The following is a 21,241-nucleotide window of genomic DNA, read 5'->3' on the forward strand; positions in this document are numbered from 1 at the left end:
ATTAAATTTTCACAGCACTCTTATCACTTTATTTGGCATGGAAATGGTAAATCTGTGACAGCCTAAATATGCAATTATGAATTAAAACTCAATATTTTTTTCTAAGAACGATTCTTTATATTTAGTTGCTCCCTTTTTAATACATGCAATATCTTATTTCATTGAATTTATAAATTATTTAGGATGCAGTTCTTATATTTCAGTAGATACAAATCTTGGTACTAAATGCACATTAAGAGGTTATTGTGCGGTGTGCTGCAAATTGCTGAAAGCAATTTAAATAAAGGCCCCAATTAGTATGAATACTAAGAACTTTGAAAAAAGGAGCAGACAAATCAAAAAACTATTATCCAGACTGGAATAAAGATCAGAGGGGTGTAAATATGTTTTCTATTGGAATTTCTACCACAAATGGTTCTCTCTTCCTGTGTTTAATGGAAAACATACCATGAGTTTGATGTATACCTAACAAAAAGAAAAATAAATCATCTATTATCTTCTAAGATGTATGAGCTTATTTATTTATGAAAGATGGCATGGCAAACCACTAAGGTGCCAGATTACTACCCATAAGAGTTTGGAACAGTGGCTTAAGATGAACTCTTTTTCTCCAAAGATAACAGTAGAAAAATCAATATTTGTAGACCAAGCAAACAGCTGGTCTTCCTATGCTTAATCTAAGACTGAAAAATAGTGTTTAAGAATGCTTATTTCTTTAAGCATTTAAAAGAAGTTTCCAACCTGACAGAGAACAATACTAGTATTTCCTATTCACTCGCATTTCCTAGCCTCTCTGACAATGTTTGTGAAACGAAAGCAACGACTTTGATTTACTTTAGCAAATAATTCAAATAATTTAGTCTGGAGTCATCTTTCCCAGTAACATGCATTAAGTTTAGAGTGTGCAACATTCAATTCCAGTAGTGAAGATAACTGACTCTGGAAATTGGAAACAACAGCGCCATCTAAGCCTTATTCATTGTTGCATAGTAATGTCTAGCCTTGGGCCATAATATTGGACAACTTCAGTAGTGCTATCGAGTTTTGAAAATATTTTTGGAATTGTCCTCTATTATTAGGAATACACAGGGAAAAAGTTAAGAAAATGCTACTTCAAAAAGTTAAAAGAAAATGATGAAAAATGTGCATTCAAATAAAGCTCATTCTTCTGTATGAGTAAGAGAAAATAGTTAATAGAGCTATAATCCAATGGCATGGCTTTAGAATTGTGGTATCAGAACTAAAGGGCATACAACACACAGCCTTTACTGTGTGTAGTTGTTATGCTTCATAAAGGATATTTTGATCCATAACCTATCAGAAGGCACATTATAAAAAATAATCTACTCGTAGGTTACCTGTCTTTAGTTCCCTTTGTTAGGTCATGCATTTTATTCTTTTAAATGATTATGACATAATATCACCCCAGTTATTTAGCTATAGCACCTGCCCATTATTGTCACATAAGTAAAACTCTCTGTTCTTTTCCTGAACTAAAAGGAATCACAGATTGTTAGGCACAAGTTCAATAACAAGGGAAATATAATGAGATTATGGAAACAAGCTACTGTTTAGTAACAACAATTTTTATAAGTTTTGTTCTATATATGATATATATTATGTTCATTTTTTATAAATCACTTAGAAAAGACTCCATTTAGTGATCATGGTTAGACAATTCAATATTCTTTACAAAACTTTAAATAATTTTGAAAGTTAGAGTTGTTTCCTGTCTCAAATGAATGAGAGATGTAAGAAAAAATAAAGCATTAACCAATATAATTTTAAGTAGTTTCCTCTTCCCCAATCTCACCTCACAGCATCTATTTCCTCCCCCTGATTCCACTTGTCTGATTTTATTTATTTGTAGCCTTTTAACTGTCTTGATAAACTTCTGGATATATCACTACATCAAACAACTCTATTGTTAGCTATAACTGCTGAGATATCTAGTCATCTTGCTCTTTCAATTCTCTTCTATTTTATACATCTTGATGTAGTCATTGCTTATCAATCTTTTCAGAAGACAGAGAGAAAATAGAAAATCAGTCACAATAATTAGCACCTACATCACCAAGGGTAGCCATATTGACTGAAATGATTTATTTAAACCAATGTTTAATACAATAGAGGGAAAAGGCAGTCAAACAAATTGTCTTTCCCCTCCAAATACAGCTTACGTTTTTACCTAATTGCTCACAGCACTATCTTAACTCTCGACTTATCTTACTTGTACCCATCTTTGACTTCTCAGCTCTCATCTCAATCCTTTGTAAAGTATGCCTCCTCTGCTTCTCCATTACACTTATTATCTTTTCTACACTTTTATCACTTGACCTGATACCTTATTTTGTGAGTCATTCCTATATTTTCTATCAAAATGCAATATTACTGGGCACTCACCATGCCAACTGCTTTGCTAGTACTCCATGTGTATCATCCATGATACATTTTAAAAGGGTACCAGCTAAACCTCATGTAATCTACAGAAGCATCCAAAAGGGTAGATCTTTTATTATCCCCACCTTTTAAACAAACACTGAGTTTTAGTGGGGCATATTGTCCAAGGTCACATAGTCAAGTGTCAGATTTGAGCCCCAACTTCCTGATTACTAACACCATGTTCTTAACTACTATGTTCTACCGATTCTAAGTAGATTATTGTTCTGGGCTTGGTACCGTGCACCTAAAATGTACTTAAACATGTGAATTAAAAATAATGATGATGACAATTTTTATGGGATATTTAAACATTTCCATTGGAAACTGAAGGATAAAAGACTGAATAGGTACTGAATACCTCTTTTGTGTCATGCATCGTGTGCTCAGAGAAATCAAGTTAACTGCCCATGATTATTCAATTAGTACCTGAACGTACCTCATATGATTTTTAAAAATATGCTTAAGCAAACTAATATACTAAACACTTCATGAACTACCCTTAACACTTTCTCTTCTGTTTGTTTATTTACTTCCATCGCCTAGAATGTTTTCTATTCTTCCTCTCTCCTCCACACCTGCCAAAAGGCTCTTTGAGTCCCACCTCAAATTCTTCTTCTCACAAGAGGACTTTCCTGATCCATGGCCTCTGTGATATCTTAATTTTCCGAATTCTCACAGTCCTTTGTTAGGATACATTACTCTTTGCACATTTGTGTCACAATGGGTGTTTTAACAAACTCTTCCCCTTGGGGCAGAATTCACGTTATCTTTGTACATATTCCACAATGTATAGTGTACTTCATTGCATACCATATTAGTATGAGGGACGATCAAAGATGATAAAGAATCAGTGATCACTGACATACTCAGATTTTCAGAACTGGCTCCCATTGCCTCACTATCTGCTACCCCTTTCCATAAAGATTAAATTCATATTCAATTAATTTTGTGGCTCCTTAGATAAGCTATACACATTAATGCCTCATGTCTCCAGATTGTGCGTCTACCAGAAAGGCCTTCCCCATTCTTCCTTGGAAAATTTTCTTCATCCTTATATGTCTAGCTTAATTTTCACTCCCTGTAAAACATATTTTCTCTATGCGCAATAGCATACTGCAGCATAATTAACAAGCCACTGTCACCTCTAAATCTCATAGCATTTGTTTCATATCTAACTGATGGACCAATTTGCCTTATTGTTGGGTGGTATACTTTCTCGAGCACTGTGTTGTGATGTTCTTGAGAAAAGGGATTAACCCTATATGATTTTCTTGTCATAGTAATCATTATAGTGATTGGTGCACAGTTATTCTTAGTAAATTTTTGTCCATTTGAAATGAGTTTGTTTTAAAAGAACATTTTCTGGATGAGAAAGAGAATACTATTTAAAGAAGCAAGAGCATAATAGCATGGAAATATGTACTGAGTAATCAGAGTTACATTAAAACCCTAGACCAAACTGCAACAACAACAACACCACACGGGCACATGCATCTGAGTTGAAGAATTTGTCTTTCTTTTAGGACTGTTCACATCCAGCAGCTGAGTCAATGCTTCTCCATTCCTGGTCATTCTCCCTCTCCTCACATTCCTCTACTATTGCTCTAGGAAATAAACTCCAAATGGCAACTGGCATTTGTCTAGTAGACTGAGGAATTAATTCTATTTTGTAAAACTTCCATATTTTAAAAAATTAGCCCAATGATATACTAAACCCTAATTAATCTGGGTGGATATAGGAGGGTAGGATTCTTCCGCATGGGGACTGTGTCTTTTATCTCTGTCCCATTTGTCAGAGACCCTGCACCACAACATGCTTGCTGAATGAAGGATGGCATGTAGAGCCATTCTATATTGGTGAATTTTATTTAAATATCTAGCATAATGATTGTTTCTTGGTTCTCTCGAGTACATGTGTTAGAATGAGTTTTGTTTGTTTTACTATGAGTAAATTGGGGCTATAACAGACCTGATTTCAGTCTAACAAAATATGATCTTTTTTTTTCATTGAAAAGATGATAAATTAATGTTTAAATATTCATCTTTGATTTATTTTATTTTACTTTCTTTCCCTCTACTAGTTGTGTGTGTGTGTCTGGTAACACTACTTTGAATTCCTGTTATTTTAATATCCAGCTTTACATAGAGCAGATGGTAAAAATATTTTAAAAGAGGCACAGCACCATCATACTGAGACTAAGAGTTTCATTGTTTTGAATTTAAAGAAAGGGAAACATTTATTTTTATTATATCTGTTTCCTTTGCCGGGAGATTTGATTCAGGTTTATATGTTCAAAATTTACGAAATGTTATGAAGCATAGGAATACATATATACACACATATATATAAATATAAAAAGTATATTATAGGCAAAAACCAAATTGATATCATGTTAACAGAAAAAGGGGGGCATTAATATTAATACAGGGTAACTGGAGTTAATCTAAAATGCAACCCTTGGCAAAAAAGTAGTTTTTCAGAGATAGACTGATGTAATTATGTCTAACTACTGCTACTTACATTTTAATAATTACTTAAGGTAAAAAATATTTGCCTTTAAATGTTGTGTCCTAAAAATAATGTAATAGCACAAAGTAGCACTATATTTTACATTTATTGTACTTTACTAAGAAAACACTAGCAGTTTTAAGAATTCATCGCTGATTATTTTTACATTTAAGTTACTATTAAAAGGTGAGTAGCTCTTTGTGATGTGGTTATAATTTATAACCACAGACAGTCTAAGTTTTTAAGCTAAAACTATGCCTCACCTTCACATATCATTTACATATACTGATTGCTTCCACATGTCTGGCATAAGGTAAAAGAGTTTATGAGCATTGTAATATTGCTAAAGCCACAAAGAAATAAAATTCATCTTTGTCTAGAGTACCTCAGAAACTTATTCATGCTGGTGCATAAAGTGTTTTCCAAAGGAATTCTGCCTTCCAGGAAAGTCCTTTAAACGCCAACTGTGGTTAGTGTCACCTCCCCTTCTGACAACGTCTAGATTTCCCAGTCTGGCTTCCCAGTGTCTTCTGTTAGACAAAAGCCCCTTTAAGTGGCTCCCAACATGTTCTTCATTCTATTTACTAGCTTCAGACTGCAAGTTTATTTTCTCGAATGACTGCATATCATTTTTCCTGCAAGTGGGTTATTCGCCATCACAGGAGGTTCATAGAATTGGTCTGAAAGACCCAGACTTCATATCTACAATGTTTCATTCAGACTCAGGGACATATTAAATGGGAATATTGTGTTAATTCCTCTGTGGATTCAATACGTTTTAAGTTGTCATGAAGGATGTTGTGTCTTCATGGACCAAGTCATAACAAAATAATATTCAAGGCAACCATTACACCATTTGACAGGATATGCTATAAGTACAGGAGCTAATAAAACTAGTCATTTCCTGGTTATTTTTACTGAATATTAAATGGCTGACATTGGTTCATGTTGAAAACACAAACTGGAACTTATAATCTGCGAGATGCAGGCAACACTTTTCTTAAGAAACAGGTGCTCCCTTGCTCAGCCTGGCTCACTAAGTATTGAGAGCCAGAAGACCTAAAAATCATGTCTGCTTTCATCCCCATAATTAGTGTTTTTTTAATTAATTAATTAATTTATTTATTTATTAATTTATTGGCTGTGTTGGGTCTTCGTTGCTGCACATGGGCTTTCTCCAGTTGCGGCGAGCGGGGGCTATTCTTCTTCGAGGTGTGCGGGCTTCTCATTGCGGTGGCTTCCCTTGTTGCGCAGCATGGGCCCTAGAGCACACGGGCTTCAGTAGTTGTGTCACGTGGGCTCAGTAGTTGTGGCTTGTGGGCTCTAGAGCACAGGCTCAGTAGTTGTGGCACGTAGGCTCAGTAGTTGTGGCACGTGGGCTCAGTAGTTGTGGCACGTGGGCTCTAGAGCACAGGCTCAGTAGTTGTGGTGCACGGGTTTAGTTGCTCCATGGCATGTGGGATCTTCCCAGACCAGGGATCCAACCGGTGTCCCCTGCATTGGCAGGTGGATTCTTAACCACTGCACCACCAGGGAAATGCCCCCATGATCAGTGTCATGTATACCCTCATCCATAGTCCACACTTAAAACTGTGACAAGCAACAAGTCAACACCAAGACATTTAAGGGCACTTATGTAGGACTGAAAGGCTGAATGTTAGACTCAACTTTTTAAATTTTTTTACAACTGTTTACTTGCAACACTAGCTTTTCACAAAGGGTTCTCCTGTAGTCACTGACCAGCCAACATTGACAAACTTCATGTTTTCAAAGATTCGCACTATTATGCTACGTGTCTCTGAAAGAAGCACATTACAAATATAATAACTGTGATTTTCTTTGTATTATTAGCATTTATTAATTTGGTTCACAAAATAAGTCTAATAGCTAGAGAATGCATGCATGCATACCCACTCTGAATGAGCAAAACACTGTAACCTAGAACCTATGCAATTATTAATCTGCCACAAGGAATTAATAGTTAATGAATCTCTTCCATGTACCAAGCACTGACTGAACACCTTACACATGTATTGTCAATATCCCAATAACAGCTACTGTAAAGTAGCTATTCTCCCCATGTTAGAGAAGGGTAACCTGAGGCTAAAATACATGCCAGAGTCCTAACACCTAGAAAATGCCAGAGTCAATTCACTGCTTTCTTTGCTATGCTTACATTCCTCTTGTATTGGTGAAATTTTTGTTCCAGCGGCTAAATTCAAAAAGGCCACTAATTTTCAAAAGGCCAGCAAATAGGTGCTTGAACTCTGTAAACACAGCATGACTTACTATTCAGTAATACTAAATAATGATAACACATATGATCAAATATATATAATTTTAATTGAATATGTGCTATCATTTTGTATGCTCCAAGAATGTGAACTTTTATTCTTTAGTAAATGTGAAAAGGCAGTAAATCTGCTATTAGCTCTATAAAGAAAACTAATTTGTATGAAAAAGATGGTGTAATATGTACAATGGAGAATCTGTTCGGGAGACTATGACCCTTAGTGTATGTTGCTTGTGGTACAGTTCGATATTCTGGACTGAGATCTGTACTAAAGAAACCAATCGCTATAACATTGCTCATTTCACTCCCTTATATGGCATCTGCTTAGAATAGACTAAACAGATTCTTTCAGAATTCATGTGCAGATGTTTATATAGATGGGAACAGAAGTACTGTCATAGAGTAGACAGTTTTTTTCCAATTTGACAGCTAAAGAGCAAAGCCAATCAGATAAGTAGTAATCTCGTTTCTGATGAAACAGTAGGCACAACGGACACTGTGCCTTGCTAAGTGATTTCATGCGTGCCAGAAAGAAACTATTTGTTTGAGTCACTGGGTCTCATTTTGTTGTTATGCTAGAAATCTTTCTCAAGAATCTGTCTGGATTAGGGGGTTGAATGATAGAGAAAGGACGTCTGCTCTGTTAGAGTCAGCAGAGGGAACCTTAATTCTGCTCTGAATAAGCACCTTGGGAAGCAAAAGAAGGCTGAGACCCTATTGAACATGAAGAACATGCAGTGAAAGTAAGAAAACTCCATGGCTCCAGGTCAGCATGTGAGAGCCCAACAGGGAATCTGAGGCTTAGGAGTAGCTGCTCTGAGTACAGCTTCTAATTTTATCTAGCTAGAATCAAATGCAAAGGCATGAATCTCTGCTTTCCAGCCCAGGAGAAAAGAAAAAAATTCATCAAAAGAATGATGAACTCATATAATATGGTGATCGGGGAAAAAAAAATGTCACCTTTGATATCTTGCTTTGCCTAAATAGTGACTGTGACAGAGTAAAATGCATGTATCATTCCTCATCAGAAGTTTTACATGTATAGTCTGCCATAAGCTTAAGAATATTTGAAGGACTTAGTACATAATGTAGAATATTTTTAGGTAGAGCTATATCCTAAATGACACTCAATTGTTGGAATTTACAATTTTACATGAAATCATAAATATCTGCAGTTTTTCTTAAGTATAACTTGCATTTTTCTGGACATGTGAAAATATATGCTCTATGTAGATAAGGTGAGCTACATGCCCATATATGAAGTCTCTGTACCCCAGGAAAACAAGGTCATTACGTGAAGCCTAACCTGAGCTATAAGTCTTGTTACAGAATCTTGCTTCTGCATCTCAGATGATGACTCAGTAATTCAGAACCGAAGCCCTACTGCCAGGATTCAGGATGCCTAAAGCGTTGCTTCGCAAATGCCACTCACTTATAAACTTAAAAAAATTTCATCATCTATTACTCTAATCTAAAGTTTAAATCCCATAAACTCTGTTTCAAAGTTCCCTACCATTTATCAGTATTTGAACTGCTTCCAATCAAATATTTCACTACTTGATTTTACAAACCTTTAAACTGGGCTATGTTTTGTTCTCAAATCCACTGTTTGTATGGTCTCACCTCTGCTCCTTAGCCCTCTCACCTGGAATGATTACCAGCCACCTCCTCACTTATTCCTTCAATCACTTCATTCAAGGAGTATTTAGTAAGGCTCTGTCATGCACAAGACTCTGTACTTGACTGAGAATATAAGATAGATAAAGAGCAGGTGTGATCTTACAAAGTTGACAGTCTGTGTTTTCTCCCCTTCCGAATGCTAAGTTTCTTCAGGACAGGTGCCATATTATGTTTCCTACCTATGTTTCTCTGCCTCTTCAAAAGCCTTGTGAAAGGTGATACTCAAGTCGATGTCTGTTTGAGAGGACAGTGTCAGTACACAGTTGAGAGGGTGGGAGAGCATGCAGCAGCAAGGTCCCAGGTGTGATGGGAAGGGAGTACTATATTGGGGCATGGTTGGGCTGTAAGGTGAAGAGAGTTTCACCTTCCAGATACTATCAATTGTTGTATAATACTCCCAGTTGCAGAAAATTTAAAACTTATTGTTCTCGAATTCTCCAGATCCTCCCCTACACACAATCATTCACCAAACCCAATTTTTCTATACGTTCAATGTGTCTCATCTCCAGCCTTTCTTTCTCATTTCAATTATCATGGTCCTTATTCCGGCATTAACTTCCTCACAGCTGAACCATGGCAGGCCCTCCAAATAGCTCCTCTGTGCCCTAGACTACTTTAGGTTAATCATCCTTCTAGGTAAAACTAAGGAGTTTGGGCTTTAATCAGTAGGAACTTTTTAAAAAGGAAAGGTATAATTAGATTTGAATTTCAGAAAGAGTTGTAGGCAGTAATGACAGAAAGAAGAGATAATTATAGGTGGCTGCTGTCATAACAGGGCAAGTAATGATAAGAGCCTGACTTAACCTGGAGGAGACAAGAGGAAAGATTTGAGGGATGAACTCAAGAGGGAGAATCCATAGAACATTGAGGCTGGTTAGATATGGGGAGAGTCAGCAAGGGGAAGGCAAAGATGCTAGTGGTCTGAACAACTAGGACAAAATGACAGCAATCCCTGAAACTGGGAACAAAGAGGATAAACAAGTTTGTAGAGAGGACTGTGAGTATAGTTTTGAACAAACAAGTTGAGTTGGGGTTCCCTGTGACAGATCCAAGTGTAGATTTTCTGTGGCCTTTGCTGTGTGGAAGGGGTACATGCAAAAGCCCCCAGCTTACTCAGCAACTGGTTCCCAGAACTTGTAGCATCTGGGGAAGTAATTTTCCCAAGCAGGGGCATGGGCAGACTGGGAAGAGCGCCCTGGGTAACCCTGGCTCATGCTCTCCAGTTGTCAGCTTTCTGCTGTGCTTCCCTTCCCAGTCATCAGTTGTGGGACACTTCTACATCTCAAGGGTCAAGAAGACTAATCTGTTTGTCCTTTAATCAGCATATTTTATAGATGTAAAGTTGAGACATTTAGACTAAAATATATGATCACCACACTCTCTGTTCTAGGCACGACGTCTAGCTTTAGGTGTATGTGTGTAGAAGAGAGCCCTTAGAGAAAATTTAAAGTGGCAAAGTTACCTAATTAAGAAATTGCCATTTAATTTCTGTAGATTAATCTGCTAAAAATGAAAGCTTCCTAGCCTCTTCCCAAGAGAGACAGAAAGGCTTTTAATTTTTGAGGCCTAGAAACTTTTTCTATACCCCCAGGGGAAAATTAACAGATTTTGTTTTCCAAATGATAGACTTAGAGGAGATCTCTTTGGATAGGATAAGAAGATATGGGTTGAAGACTTTGTACTTCCAGAGAAAAGGGGTAGAGGAGGGTGGCCAGGATCAGTTAAAAAGATCATTTATTTCAAGTCTGGAAAGATGAAAGGCTATTGTACTAGCGGGACCTGCTCACACACTGCATTCTGGAGGTGGAAGGACCTGAGAGGACCTGCGTGCTTTTAGAGGAAAGACACTACATGACCTGGAGCCAAGATGCTGTGAAGTCTTAATGGAAGGGAAACTGAAAGAGGCAATTTGGTAACTTCCCAGAGCGCTAGTGCCTAAGAGAGAGCAGAGAACTTGGCTAGGCAGCAGCACTGCACAGTAGAAGATGCTCTGGTAAGGTCAACCACTAAAGGACAGAAAATCATGGCCAGTCCTGAACCACTCAAGACCTGCCATCGAGCAAAGGGAGAGACAGTCTCCCATGACCTTTTGCCTCAGTCTGTGTTCTAGTGATTGGCATTCCATTTTCCATAATTCTCAAACATGATGTGATTTAGAAAAATAATGATTTGAATGTAACTTTTCTTGTATTTGTTATGGATACACACACATATGAACTACGTATAAACACACTGATTTGTGTAGCTCTTCATCTACATATAATTCTGCAAGTACAAGGGATTATTCTGTTATGACCAAAATTCCAGAAGTAACTTTTTGCAGTTTGTGTTGCAAAATACCACGAACCTACAACTTTGTCAAATATGTTACGAAATGTTCCAAGATTTTACTAGCCTGTTTGTTCTGAAACTAAGTTTCCATCTTAAGTGAGCCAGAGGAACATCCTGAATGATAACAAAGTGCTAAGCAAATTAAAATATATGTAATATATGACTTTGCATTTAAAGACGTGGCACATAACAGGAATACACAGTTAAAGTGAAACTTTAATACTTGATGATCATCATATAGATGATATGGGTGTCTTCATATTAAACACAAATATGATTTATAAAATAGCAGTTGCTCTTTTCAAAACTTGTTGGTGGATTGGTTACAGAAATAATAGAGTAAAGCAGAAAAAAAATAGGAACTAACTAGGAGAACAAGAAGAAAGCTGCATTCTAAACCAGTGTATTTTATAATTTCAAGGAACAATAGTCACAGTGTTTTCTATACTGGATAACAAAACTCAACTTTCCTCTTTTCTCCATTGGTTAGAAAGAAGCTTTTCTCATATACTTTATAGATAAATCTCAAAGGAGAGATGGAATAAGCCCAAATGACCACTGTAGCCACTGTGGAAAAGTCTTTCAAGGATGTGCCACTTGTCTGTCTTGCTCTCATTTTCAGTCAAACATAGACAAACACCTGTTAACTACATGACATTCCTAGCCTGACATACTGCAACTTTAAGTTCCCCTTGTTAAAGGACACACTTGTTTCCATATCACATTTGAATGCATAAAAAATATATATATAACTGTATTATTACATGCTTTATAAAATATATTGTTTTTGTAAAAAAATATCCCCCCAATATTTTTTGATAGTGGTAATTGTCACTTTTTTCTATTTCTGCCTTCTCACATACTTCTTGTCTTTCAAGGCCCACCTTCCTTATGCCTTATTTTACAAAATTCCCTGAAGTCTTTAGGTAGATGTGATACCACCTTCCTCAGAAGTCCCATTATATATTCACTTTATTTATCCAAGAATCTACTTATTTATGAAGAAATCTGCCACTTGCCTTACATGGTTTTATGTGTTTGTCTTACATATAAAATACAAGTAAGAAATGCTTATTATTTATCATAACTTATTTTTGTAAATAATTGAAGTTTGCATAGCTAATGAAAACCTAGGTTCATTTAAACTAATTCTTAAAGGATGATTACAACAGAGCAGAGTCTATTCTCTTGAAATTTCAAATTTGAAGGTAAAAATTAAAATTTCTGCACATATTATAAAGACTCACAAGTGCTTGTATAGTTTTGATTTGACCTCAGGCATAAAGAACTTTGTTTTGGCTTTCCCCAGATATATTCTGGAAGGGTTTGGACTAGGACTTAATCATTTTTAAACACCATGAATAACTATGATTTGTATGTCATAGCACTCTGGGTAGTTGTATTATTTCCTTTCCTACTGATACTTCTACCTTGTCACAAGACTAACATATATTTTATAAGACTGTAAAGTCAAGCATTGTACATTAATTTATATTCTAGATATCAATTATAGACCTATAAGTGGACTAAGGAAAGTAGCTTACTGTTCTCTCTCACCCTCTCGATTATATAAGATTGGGATCTTAAACAACAAACTCAACATATATTTTGCACATCACACTTCAGCAAAGATTCCTGTGGCTCTTTCTTATCACATCTACTCTCCTGGGCAGGTGGGGTTTGGGAGCAAGGGCTGAGGATGGAAGTAGGTGGTGGTCCCAGGCCATAGAACACAGAGCCAAAGTAAGACAGAGGCTTACTTGGAGATGAAAAGCAAGGGGCAATGAGTAACGGCTGCTCTTGATAAGTGGAATCAAGGGTAAGAAGAAGCAAGGAAGGCTCTGCAACACTAATCTTAGCAAGTTGTCAGAGAGCAAAGCCAGGATTCTCCCAAAAGTGTGGACAATGAAATCTAGTCAATTTAAACTTTTAAACGATTGCATTTTCAACTTTGTTTGGTAGGACTGGTTTGTTCCACACAAAAATCCAGATACGGTAAGAGTGATGAGGAGACAGTATGTCTTTAGCCACTATTTGATTTTAGAATCGTCTCACTCACTTTCTTTTCTCGTTGTGTGTACTGAGATAAAATAATAAGGAAACTCAGGGTATTTGCTGAAAGGAATGAAATAATTTCTCTCCTAGAGTCTTCTAAGATGCATTTATTGTTATATATTCTCCATCTCCTACTTGCAGGCAAACAAAGGTGACCCAGACACTTTCTGATTCAGTGCTGGAATAGGCTTGGCTCAGAGGAGACTCTATTTGTGGAGATACCACTGCCTTTTGCATGCATCTAAATGCCTCCATTGATATCCTCCTACCTTAGCATTTAGAACTGACTTTACTTTCTCTACCACATTATAATGTACTATTCACTTATAATGAATTGATTTATTACAGATTTGCATTAATTTTGTACTCACTTATAAACAGGTATACTTTGCGTTTAAAAACAAGGTGTATCCAATGAAGCACAAGTTCACTCAGTGAGTGACTGTGCTAGCCTTTGAGATTATACCAATGAAAAACCATACAAATCTGGCCTTGAGAACCTCACAATCTGACACAACAAAGATGATCCACATAAGTAGTTTTCCGAACTAAAGAACTCATTGGACATTTCAATAGAACTAAGCTTCATTTAGTTTGCTGATGAAGACTCAAGTGGGTGATGTTATATTTTATCCAAAGACATGTTCATGATTGCAGCAACAAATTAAGTTACTGTAAAGTTTTGGTCAACATTGTTTCCCACGGCACATCTCTTCAAGCAAAGGAAACCTGGAAATGTAGTTTTAATGACTCATTCAAGAGATGACAAGACTCCCTGAATTTGTGGTCCCTTTCAGTTTTACTCTAAGCTTGTAGAAAATACTAAGACCAATTCATTCTTCATATTTATTCAACAGAATTTTATTTTTACTTATCTTTATCCCCTAATTCAAGTATAAATTGTATATTCTCTTATCCTGGGTTTGACAGAGTCCAGCTTTGTTACTGTCTGTAAATAGTGTGCAAATTCTCTATTTATACTGATGTTTATGTTTTGGCAATAGTAGGAGATAGTAACTGAAGACATTTAGACTTATTTGTGTCAGATAGAATTTATTGGTTCTTTGGTATGTTTAATTATGATAATAATTTAAAACAACCTACAAATCTAAAGGAGTCATTCTTTTAAAAATATACCAAATGTAATTTTCTAAACATTATTTTACCTTCTCAACTAGCCACTCTCCAATTATAAATGATGGTGATAATGTGCCACAGGCAGGCTGCCTCGCTCCTGTTAAGTGCACTTTATGATTCAGGCTTAAAATAATTATATATGTATTATTTATACATATCCACAGGACACTGTCCTTCCATCACTCTGATTGTTTGGTACTACTACTTCACTCATTATTTTGTTTACATTTTACAGACCAGTTTCACATGTAAATTCTCATTTAAGTTAAATTAATTATTTATTTATTTAATTTTAGTTACAACAATCTACTTTTTGAGGGTCAGAACATACCAGTAAATGCAAAGAGCACATCAAGTTCTGTAGCAAATTCCATTTTAACTAATGCTTCTGTTTTGTGCTTGTTAATGTATCCTGACTCTCATGCCAGTTTTTCCAAGCTTGGCCTCCACACACTACTCTGTGTGTATTTATCCTAGCAGCCTTCCCATTTCCAAACTAATGAAAGAACTGTCTCAAATTGCTAGTGCCACCTATTAGCGGAAGAATAGAACTGCAAATCATGGTAGTTCCTTTAAACAGCACCTTAGAAGTCAAGAAGGGTAAAATCCATCCCAAGATTCACACTGGTTCTAACTTATGTTTACAACTGCTGGTCTTTTTAAAATCAGCTTTCACTGCATGAACTAAACTTAGATACTGTCATGAGTTTTGGAGATTTTACTTACAGCTTTGCATTAATGGATCATTTTATCATAGGTTTTTATTTTCATGAAGGTTTGATAAGTGCAATGTCTTCATCAATTAATATGTAACTCTCTATGTTATAATATCATGACTTTGTAAATGAATGTTATAGATAATGATCAATTAAAAATTTATTTCAGTACTGGAAGATTTTTAAAAACTCAAGTATAAATTCTATTTAAAATAGTCCTGACTTTAGATTTTACAGTTCTCCAAAATGATGTAAAGGTGTGTGTGATATTTTGATCTTGGGAACTGTGATACGTAGGTGTATCACTGAAGTTTAAATGAGAGAAACTGGGCTAAGAAGTTAAACCACACACTTCCTTACAGCTGACTTTAAGTTCTTGATAACTTTATAAGTTACTTAAAGCTCACATCTCAAATACAATTATATATTCACACTAAACAGAAATAGATTATGCTCTGCAACCAACACTTTAACTTTTATTTTGTTACTAGGAACATATGCAATCATACTGATGGATTCCAATTAAATTTATTCCTGAAAAATCCTTTAGTAGCATTAATTCTTCAATATAGAATTTAAATATAATAGACTGAAAATCACAACATATTTTAAGATCATGTTTGATTGATGTATAACAATGAAAAAAAGAAAACAAAGAAAAATTAGTTATCACAGATTTATACCTCTATTTAGTTGCCTAAATATTTAGGCATTTCATTTCACTGACAATAGTGGAGTCTAGGAAATAATTTATATGAAGAGAAATAACAACCTAAAAAAGTTACAATTGGAAAATTCATCTCTTCAGTATTCAGGTTTCCTTAAGCTATTAAAGACTGTACATCATTATCAAAAGTTGGTGGGTTATCTTACATGGGGTGGTTTTGTGGTCTCAGTCATTTTCTTACTTGCCAAAGTCTGCACTGATAAGTTATTATTTCAAAGGCCAATCTGGTTGGCAGCTGCAAACAGAGAAGCCTCAAACTGGAGACTTTCACTAGCTCTCATTTGATCTGACCAGCACTGGATCGCAAGATGTGATACTGTGCATTTCGTTGTATTTTGTTTTTTATTATTTTGCCTGGATATACTTGTCGAGTAGATAAATAAAGAGTTCTAGTTTTCAGCATGCTCAAATCGAAGACTTCAGAATCAAAATATGATTTTTAAAGTTAATAGAATTGGGGAAGAAAAGGCCATGCTAAATAAGAATCAGCAAATAAGAGATCTGATATATGCATATATGCCATATATGCAGTGACTATTGGAGAAAAGGTATTGCAAAGAATTTATAATGTCTTTGCTCTGTGAAAATATATATGTTATTACCCTACTTTTCAAAGACACATTCCATTTTAGCTATGAGGAGATTTCCAGTATAAGACAAATTCCATTTTATATTATTATTTGAATACTTGAGATATTCATGAAGACTTTTCATGAGACTCAAAAGATCATGCCTGGGGCTTCCCTGGTGGCGCAGTGGTTAAGAATCTGCCTGCCAATGCAGGGAACACGGGTTCGAGCCCTGGTCCGGGAAAATCCCACATGCCGCGGAGCACTAAGCCCGTGCGCCACAACTACTGAGACTGCTCTCTAGAGCCCGCAAGCCACAACTACTGAGCCTGCATGCCACAACTACTGAAGCCCGCACGCCTAGAGCCCGTGCTCTGCAACAAGAGAAGCCACCGTGATGAGAAGCCCGCGCACCACAACAAAGAGTAGTCCCCGCTCGCTGCAACTAGAGAAAGCCCATGTGCAGCAGTGAAGACCCAATGCAGCCGAAGATAAAAAAATAAATATTAAAAAAAAAGATCATGTCTGCTATAATATACATATGTAATTTAACATATGACTATCTTTAAAACCAATAACAATTTTATTTGTAAAGTATTTTATTATAATTTACCACCTGTAGATTGCCAAGATTGCTTTTATTAACTCTAAAGTATTAACATAAATTTTGTCCTTCATGTATATTCACGTATTCATATATGTGTACACATATATGTATGAATATGTAAATATAAGTTTGTGCTTTTGGCAGACTAATGAAAATCCCAGAAAAGTCAACAAGTTTAATTAGTAAGTCATTATTCATACAAATTAAATTTTGAAGTGGTCATAATATGTTGAATAATGGCAAATATAAAAGGTTTTGCAAATTTTAATTCATAATTTTTAATTAAACATTATCATCTATCAGAAAGATATGCCTGAGAATTTTGATTTAACTAATAATCTCATTCTTACAATAATTAAACAATTTGACTCTGGAAAAAAAAAAAACAAAAAAACCTTTACAAAGTATGAAAAGAAAGCCTCTGAAATGTCTACCATTTATTTAACGGCTATTTACTAAGTCCTCCCTATGAAGGTAAAGTTAAAGGCACTGATTTAATCTTTGGATTCACATGATCACCGTCACATTCAGACTTGCATGTGTCTTTGATTTCTACTAAAACTGAAGCACACAATGTCCTGGAAAAGCTCATTACATTGAGTGATGGAACGTTTGTCATTTGTTTAAAACCCCAGACCTAATTTATTTCCTTGTGATTTCCATAGGTTTTTCTGAAGTCTTCATTTTACCACACATTCCAAAAGGAAGATTTTATGATAATCTGGTATTTCATGAGAAAAGTGAAATTTGACTAGTTTTGTAGGGCAAATAAACAGTTATGCATCAATTTTAAAAAGAAGCATTATAACATTTAGCTATATTACATGAATTTAAGGAAGGGAAAAGTATCTCTGAGTGAATGTTTCTTGAGGATAATTTGTATGTGACTGCTGAGATTTACAGAGTTCTCACATTTGCTTCCCCCGCAAGGATTCTAAATCAGATTGGTTCAGAGGAAAAGCCAGCCTACCCCATTTTTCTAATATTATCACTTCTCCAGATGGTCCTGAAAACATCTATTCAACTCCTGTTCCTAGAAAGTAAAGAGGTACCGTATTAGATATGTATGTATATCCACTACAAAGGCTGCCTTCTTGTTCTTACTTCTTTTTCTTTCTCATTTAACATATCAAATCTCTTTTATCTCCTACCAGGCAAAATGACAAGTAGAAAGTAAGCACAGTGATTGCCTGAAACTTCGTCTTGGCACCCTGAGCAATGAGAGGGTTAATGGTGGATCTTTGAAAACAAGTGACCATGGGAAATTAGGGTTGGCAGGGATTTAACTCTTCATGAATCATGCTGGAATATTTTTAAGGGCAAAGCAGTGGATGTTTTAACTGTGTTTGACATCTAATTAAGGAGGAAAAAGAAGTAGCTAAAAAAAAAAAATCTCTATCACAGCTTAGAAACAAAGTACTGACAATTGGCTACCAGGCAGTTGCTTTGGCAAAACAAGTGTACATGTAGAGACAAAAGGGTAATGACAGACCAATAAAATGACAGAAGAAAAATTGCTTGGGCCATCCCTATTATTCTTTTTGCTGTTGTTCATTTCACAGTTTGTTTTACCAAATTGCCAAGCTCTAGGTATATCAATAGAATTGTTATGTAGCTGTAGGGCAGTTTTTGGTTTAAAGGAAAGCAGAATAATTCTAATGGATACCATTGCTAAAAAGAGCTCATAAAGACAGTTTCAAATATATACATCTTGTCAATATATACAACTCACTTCATTAGACAAGTTTAAAGCATTTGTATATAACAAAGGGCTATTTTAATTAAATGCTATCTTTTAATATGCAGAAAGAACTGGTGCCTCTTCTATTAATGGAGAGTAATCCATTACCATGGAAATAAAATTCTTGCAAAATAAATAAGTATAATTCTCAATTCCTATTGATTTTGCAATTTATTTAGCACTTAGCCAAGTATCTCCAAATATAGTAGATTTTTAAAATGCATGTCATGTTTCAAACTTACTCCAAAACTGTAGCATATAGCTATTCACATCTTCAGGAAGTAAACTCGTATGTAAAACTTACTCATGAGGAATATAAACTTGAAGAAAGTGGACGATTAACCTAAGAATCATTGGATGAAATACTCTCAAAGAGTAAAAATAGAAAACAAAAACTGATGAAAACACAGATACCATAATATCATATACTAGGAAAATAATTTAAAGACAGTTACTATATAAAGACATAACTGGGATTTAATTAAATATTTAATGGATGCCATATGATTATTTTTAAAAACCTTATATAATGAGTACAGTTGCAATTCTGCTTGCTAATGTTTAAAATTCATTCGCATTTTAATAACCAAAAAATTATACCAAAAATAAATATATTTTCCAATTCAATGTATTTTATCTAAGTATTAAATACAAACAAACACATTTAGTAGGTGTTTAATTTTCTAATCTAAAGTGTGAAAAATTACATCTGTCTTTCCTATTTTGTGGTCCTCATTCACACTAGAGTACTCAGAAAGAGATGCTCCCCATCATGTGAAAATTAAAGAATATCTTTTCGGGCATAAGAGCAATGTATAGTAGACAGACATCTCTACAGACAGATGCAATAATTTTCTTTCACATCATAGGCTAAAAACGAAATATAATTGAAGCTTCTTATTGCCCCACCCCCAACTGTAGAAATTTGAGAATCATAAGAAAGCAACACCCTAGGGAGTAAAACTACTTGAGTTAAAACAGTTTAATCTTCAGCTCCATTTTAATAATACCTCAGTTATATAAATATTCTCTTCCATTAAAAGTTATATATCTATCATGTTGGAATCCATATTAGCATGATATTATACATCTATCTATAAAATCTATCTAAACAAATATAGAACAAATATTTTCTTTAAAATCCTCATTAAAAAACAAGCATACACACTAAGATGTAACCAGACCGATCATGTGATAAGGCTTTTTTTTTTCTTCTTAAATTTATACTTTTTTTGAAAAGAAGTTCACACAGCTAGCTTTACAACTAGAAAGTAGTATCTCTTCAGTTCTCACTGAAGTACATATAGAGTCAAATAACATTACATTTCAAAGGCTTTAGCTTTGCACCAATTAGCCAAATACACAGTCTTTTGTACAATCATAACACACTGTGGAAAAACTGGTCTGTTCGCTCCAGTTTATATTCTCTTGGCAAACCATGATCTACTGCTTATGTTAAGCATCTGATTGTCAGATTTGAACAAACTGAATATTCATGATGACAATTAACCATTTACTGTCTAAAACTAAGAAAATACAATTTATCATAATAATTATTATAGGTGAGGCACTCATATCTACAAAGAGACCATTGTTGCAATAGTGGTTTTAAAAAATATTTTAATAGGAGTAGAGTTAGAAAAATTATCAGGCTATATGATCACATATATAGATCAGCATTTACCAGGCATTCAGCTTTTCTCTGCAAATGTGATTAAATGTTCTTTGTTTGCATTTAAATTGTCATATATCCAACAGAAGCCATGCTTTTATAAAAAAGTGTTTCAATCATCTCCAAGAGACACACACGATCACAAAGGTTTCCCAGGTTAAACTAAAGGTTTTACGGTTTAGGTTGGGAGGGAGTTCAAGGAATGAAAATGCAGGGGACAGGGGGGCATTAGAAAGCTAGCCAAATAAAAGGAAAAGAAAAACTTACCTTTGTAGGATAATTTCAGCCTTGGCACATTGTTCTTCCCATTTTGATAGTTCGCTCTTGCTGTAAGTAATACTCCCCAGAAAAGACAGACAATCCTAGCGAACCAGCCCATGCTGCAGACGCTGTGGGTCCTATGCTGCTTCAGTCTCGGGTCCTGTATTGTGCGGCCACAGAAGTTCAAACAATCTGGAAACTGGAGGTAACAGGTGATTTAGGTCAGTTTCATTCATAAATGCAGACAATCAAGACCTCCAGGCAATACTAACACCTCTTCTTCTGTAACAGTCACTGAAGCCCAGAAACTTCAAACCCTCCAAAAAAAAAAAAAAAAAAAAAAAAAAATCGAGCCAGGCACCGGATAATGAGGCACAACTGTTGTGTGGAAAGAAAAAAAAAAATCAACAAGGGCTGCAGCAGTGGTGCTTAAGAAGCAGTTCCTTTTATCTAGACTCTTCTGATAGCTGGCGGACTCTAATCCTGCTCCCTGCTTCATTC

General features: G+C 35.3%; 1 protein-coding gene across 1 annotated transcript in view; it reads right to left on the reverse strand.

Moving 5' to 3' along the window:
• The window catches only part of SEMA3A (semaphorin 3A), a 226,535-nt gene extending 205,506 nt beyond the window's left edge, over positions 1-21,029 (reverse strand). The window contains exon 1 of the mRNA XM_061197662.1: positions 20,747-21,029. Coding sequence (XP_061053645.1) covers positions 20,747-20,858 — 112 coding nt within the window. The 5' untranslated portion in view covers positions 20,859-21,029. The remainder of the gene's footprint in view (positions 1-20,746) is intronic.
• Between the last annotated feature and the right edge of the window lie 212 nt (positions 21,030-21,241).

The sequence above is a fragment of the Eubalaena glacialis genome, chromosome 8 (assembly GCF_028564815.1).
Source record: "Eubalaena glacialis isolate mEubGla1 chromosome 8, mEubGla1.1.hap2.+ XY, whole genome shotgun sequence".
Lineage (NCBI taxonomy): Eukaryota > Metazoa > Chordata > Mammalia > Artiodactyla > Balaenidae > Eubalaena > Eubalaena glacialis.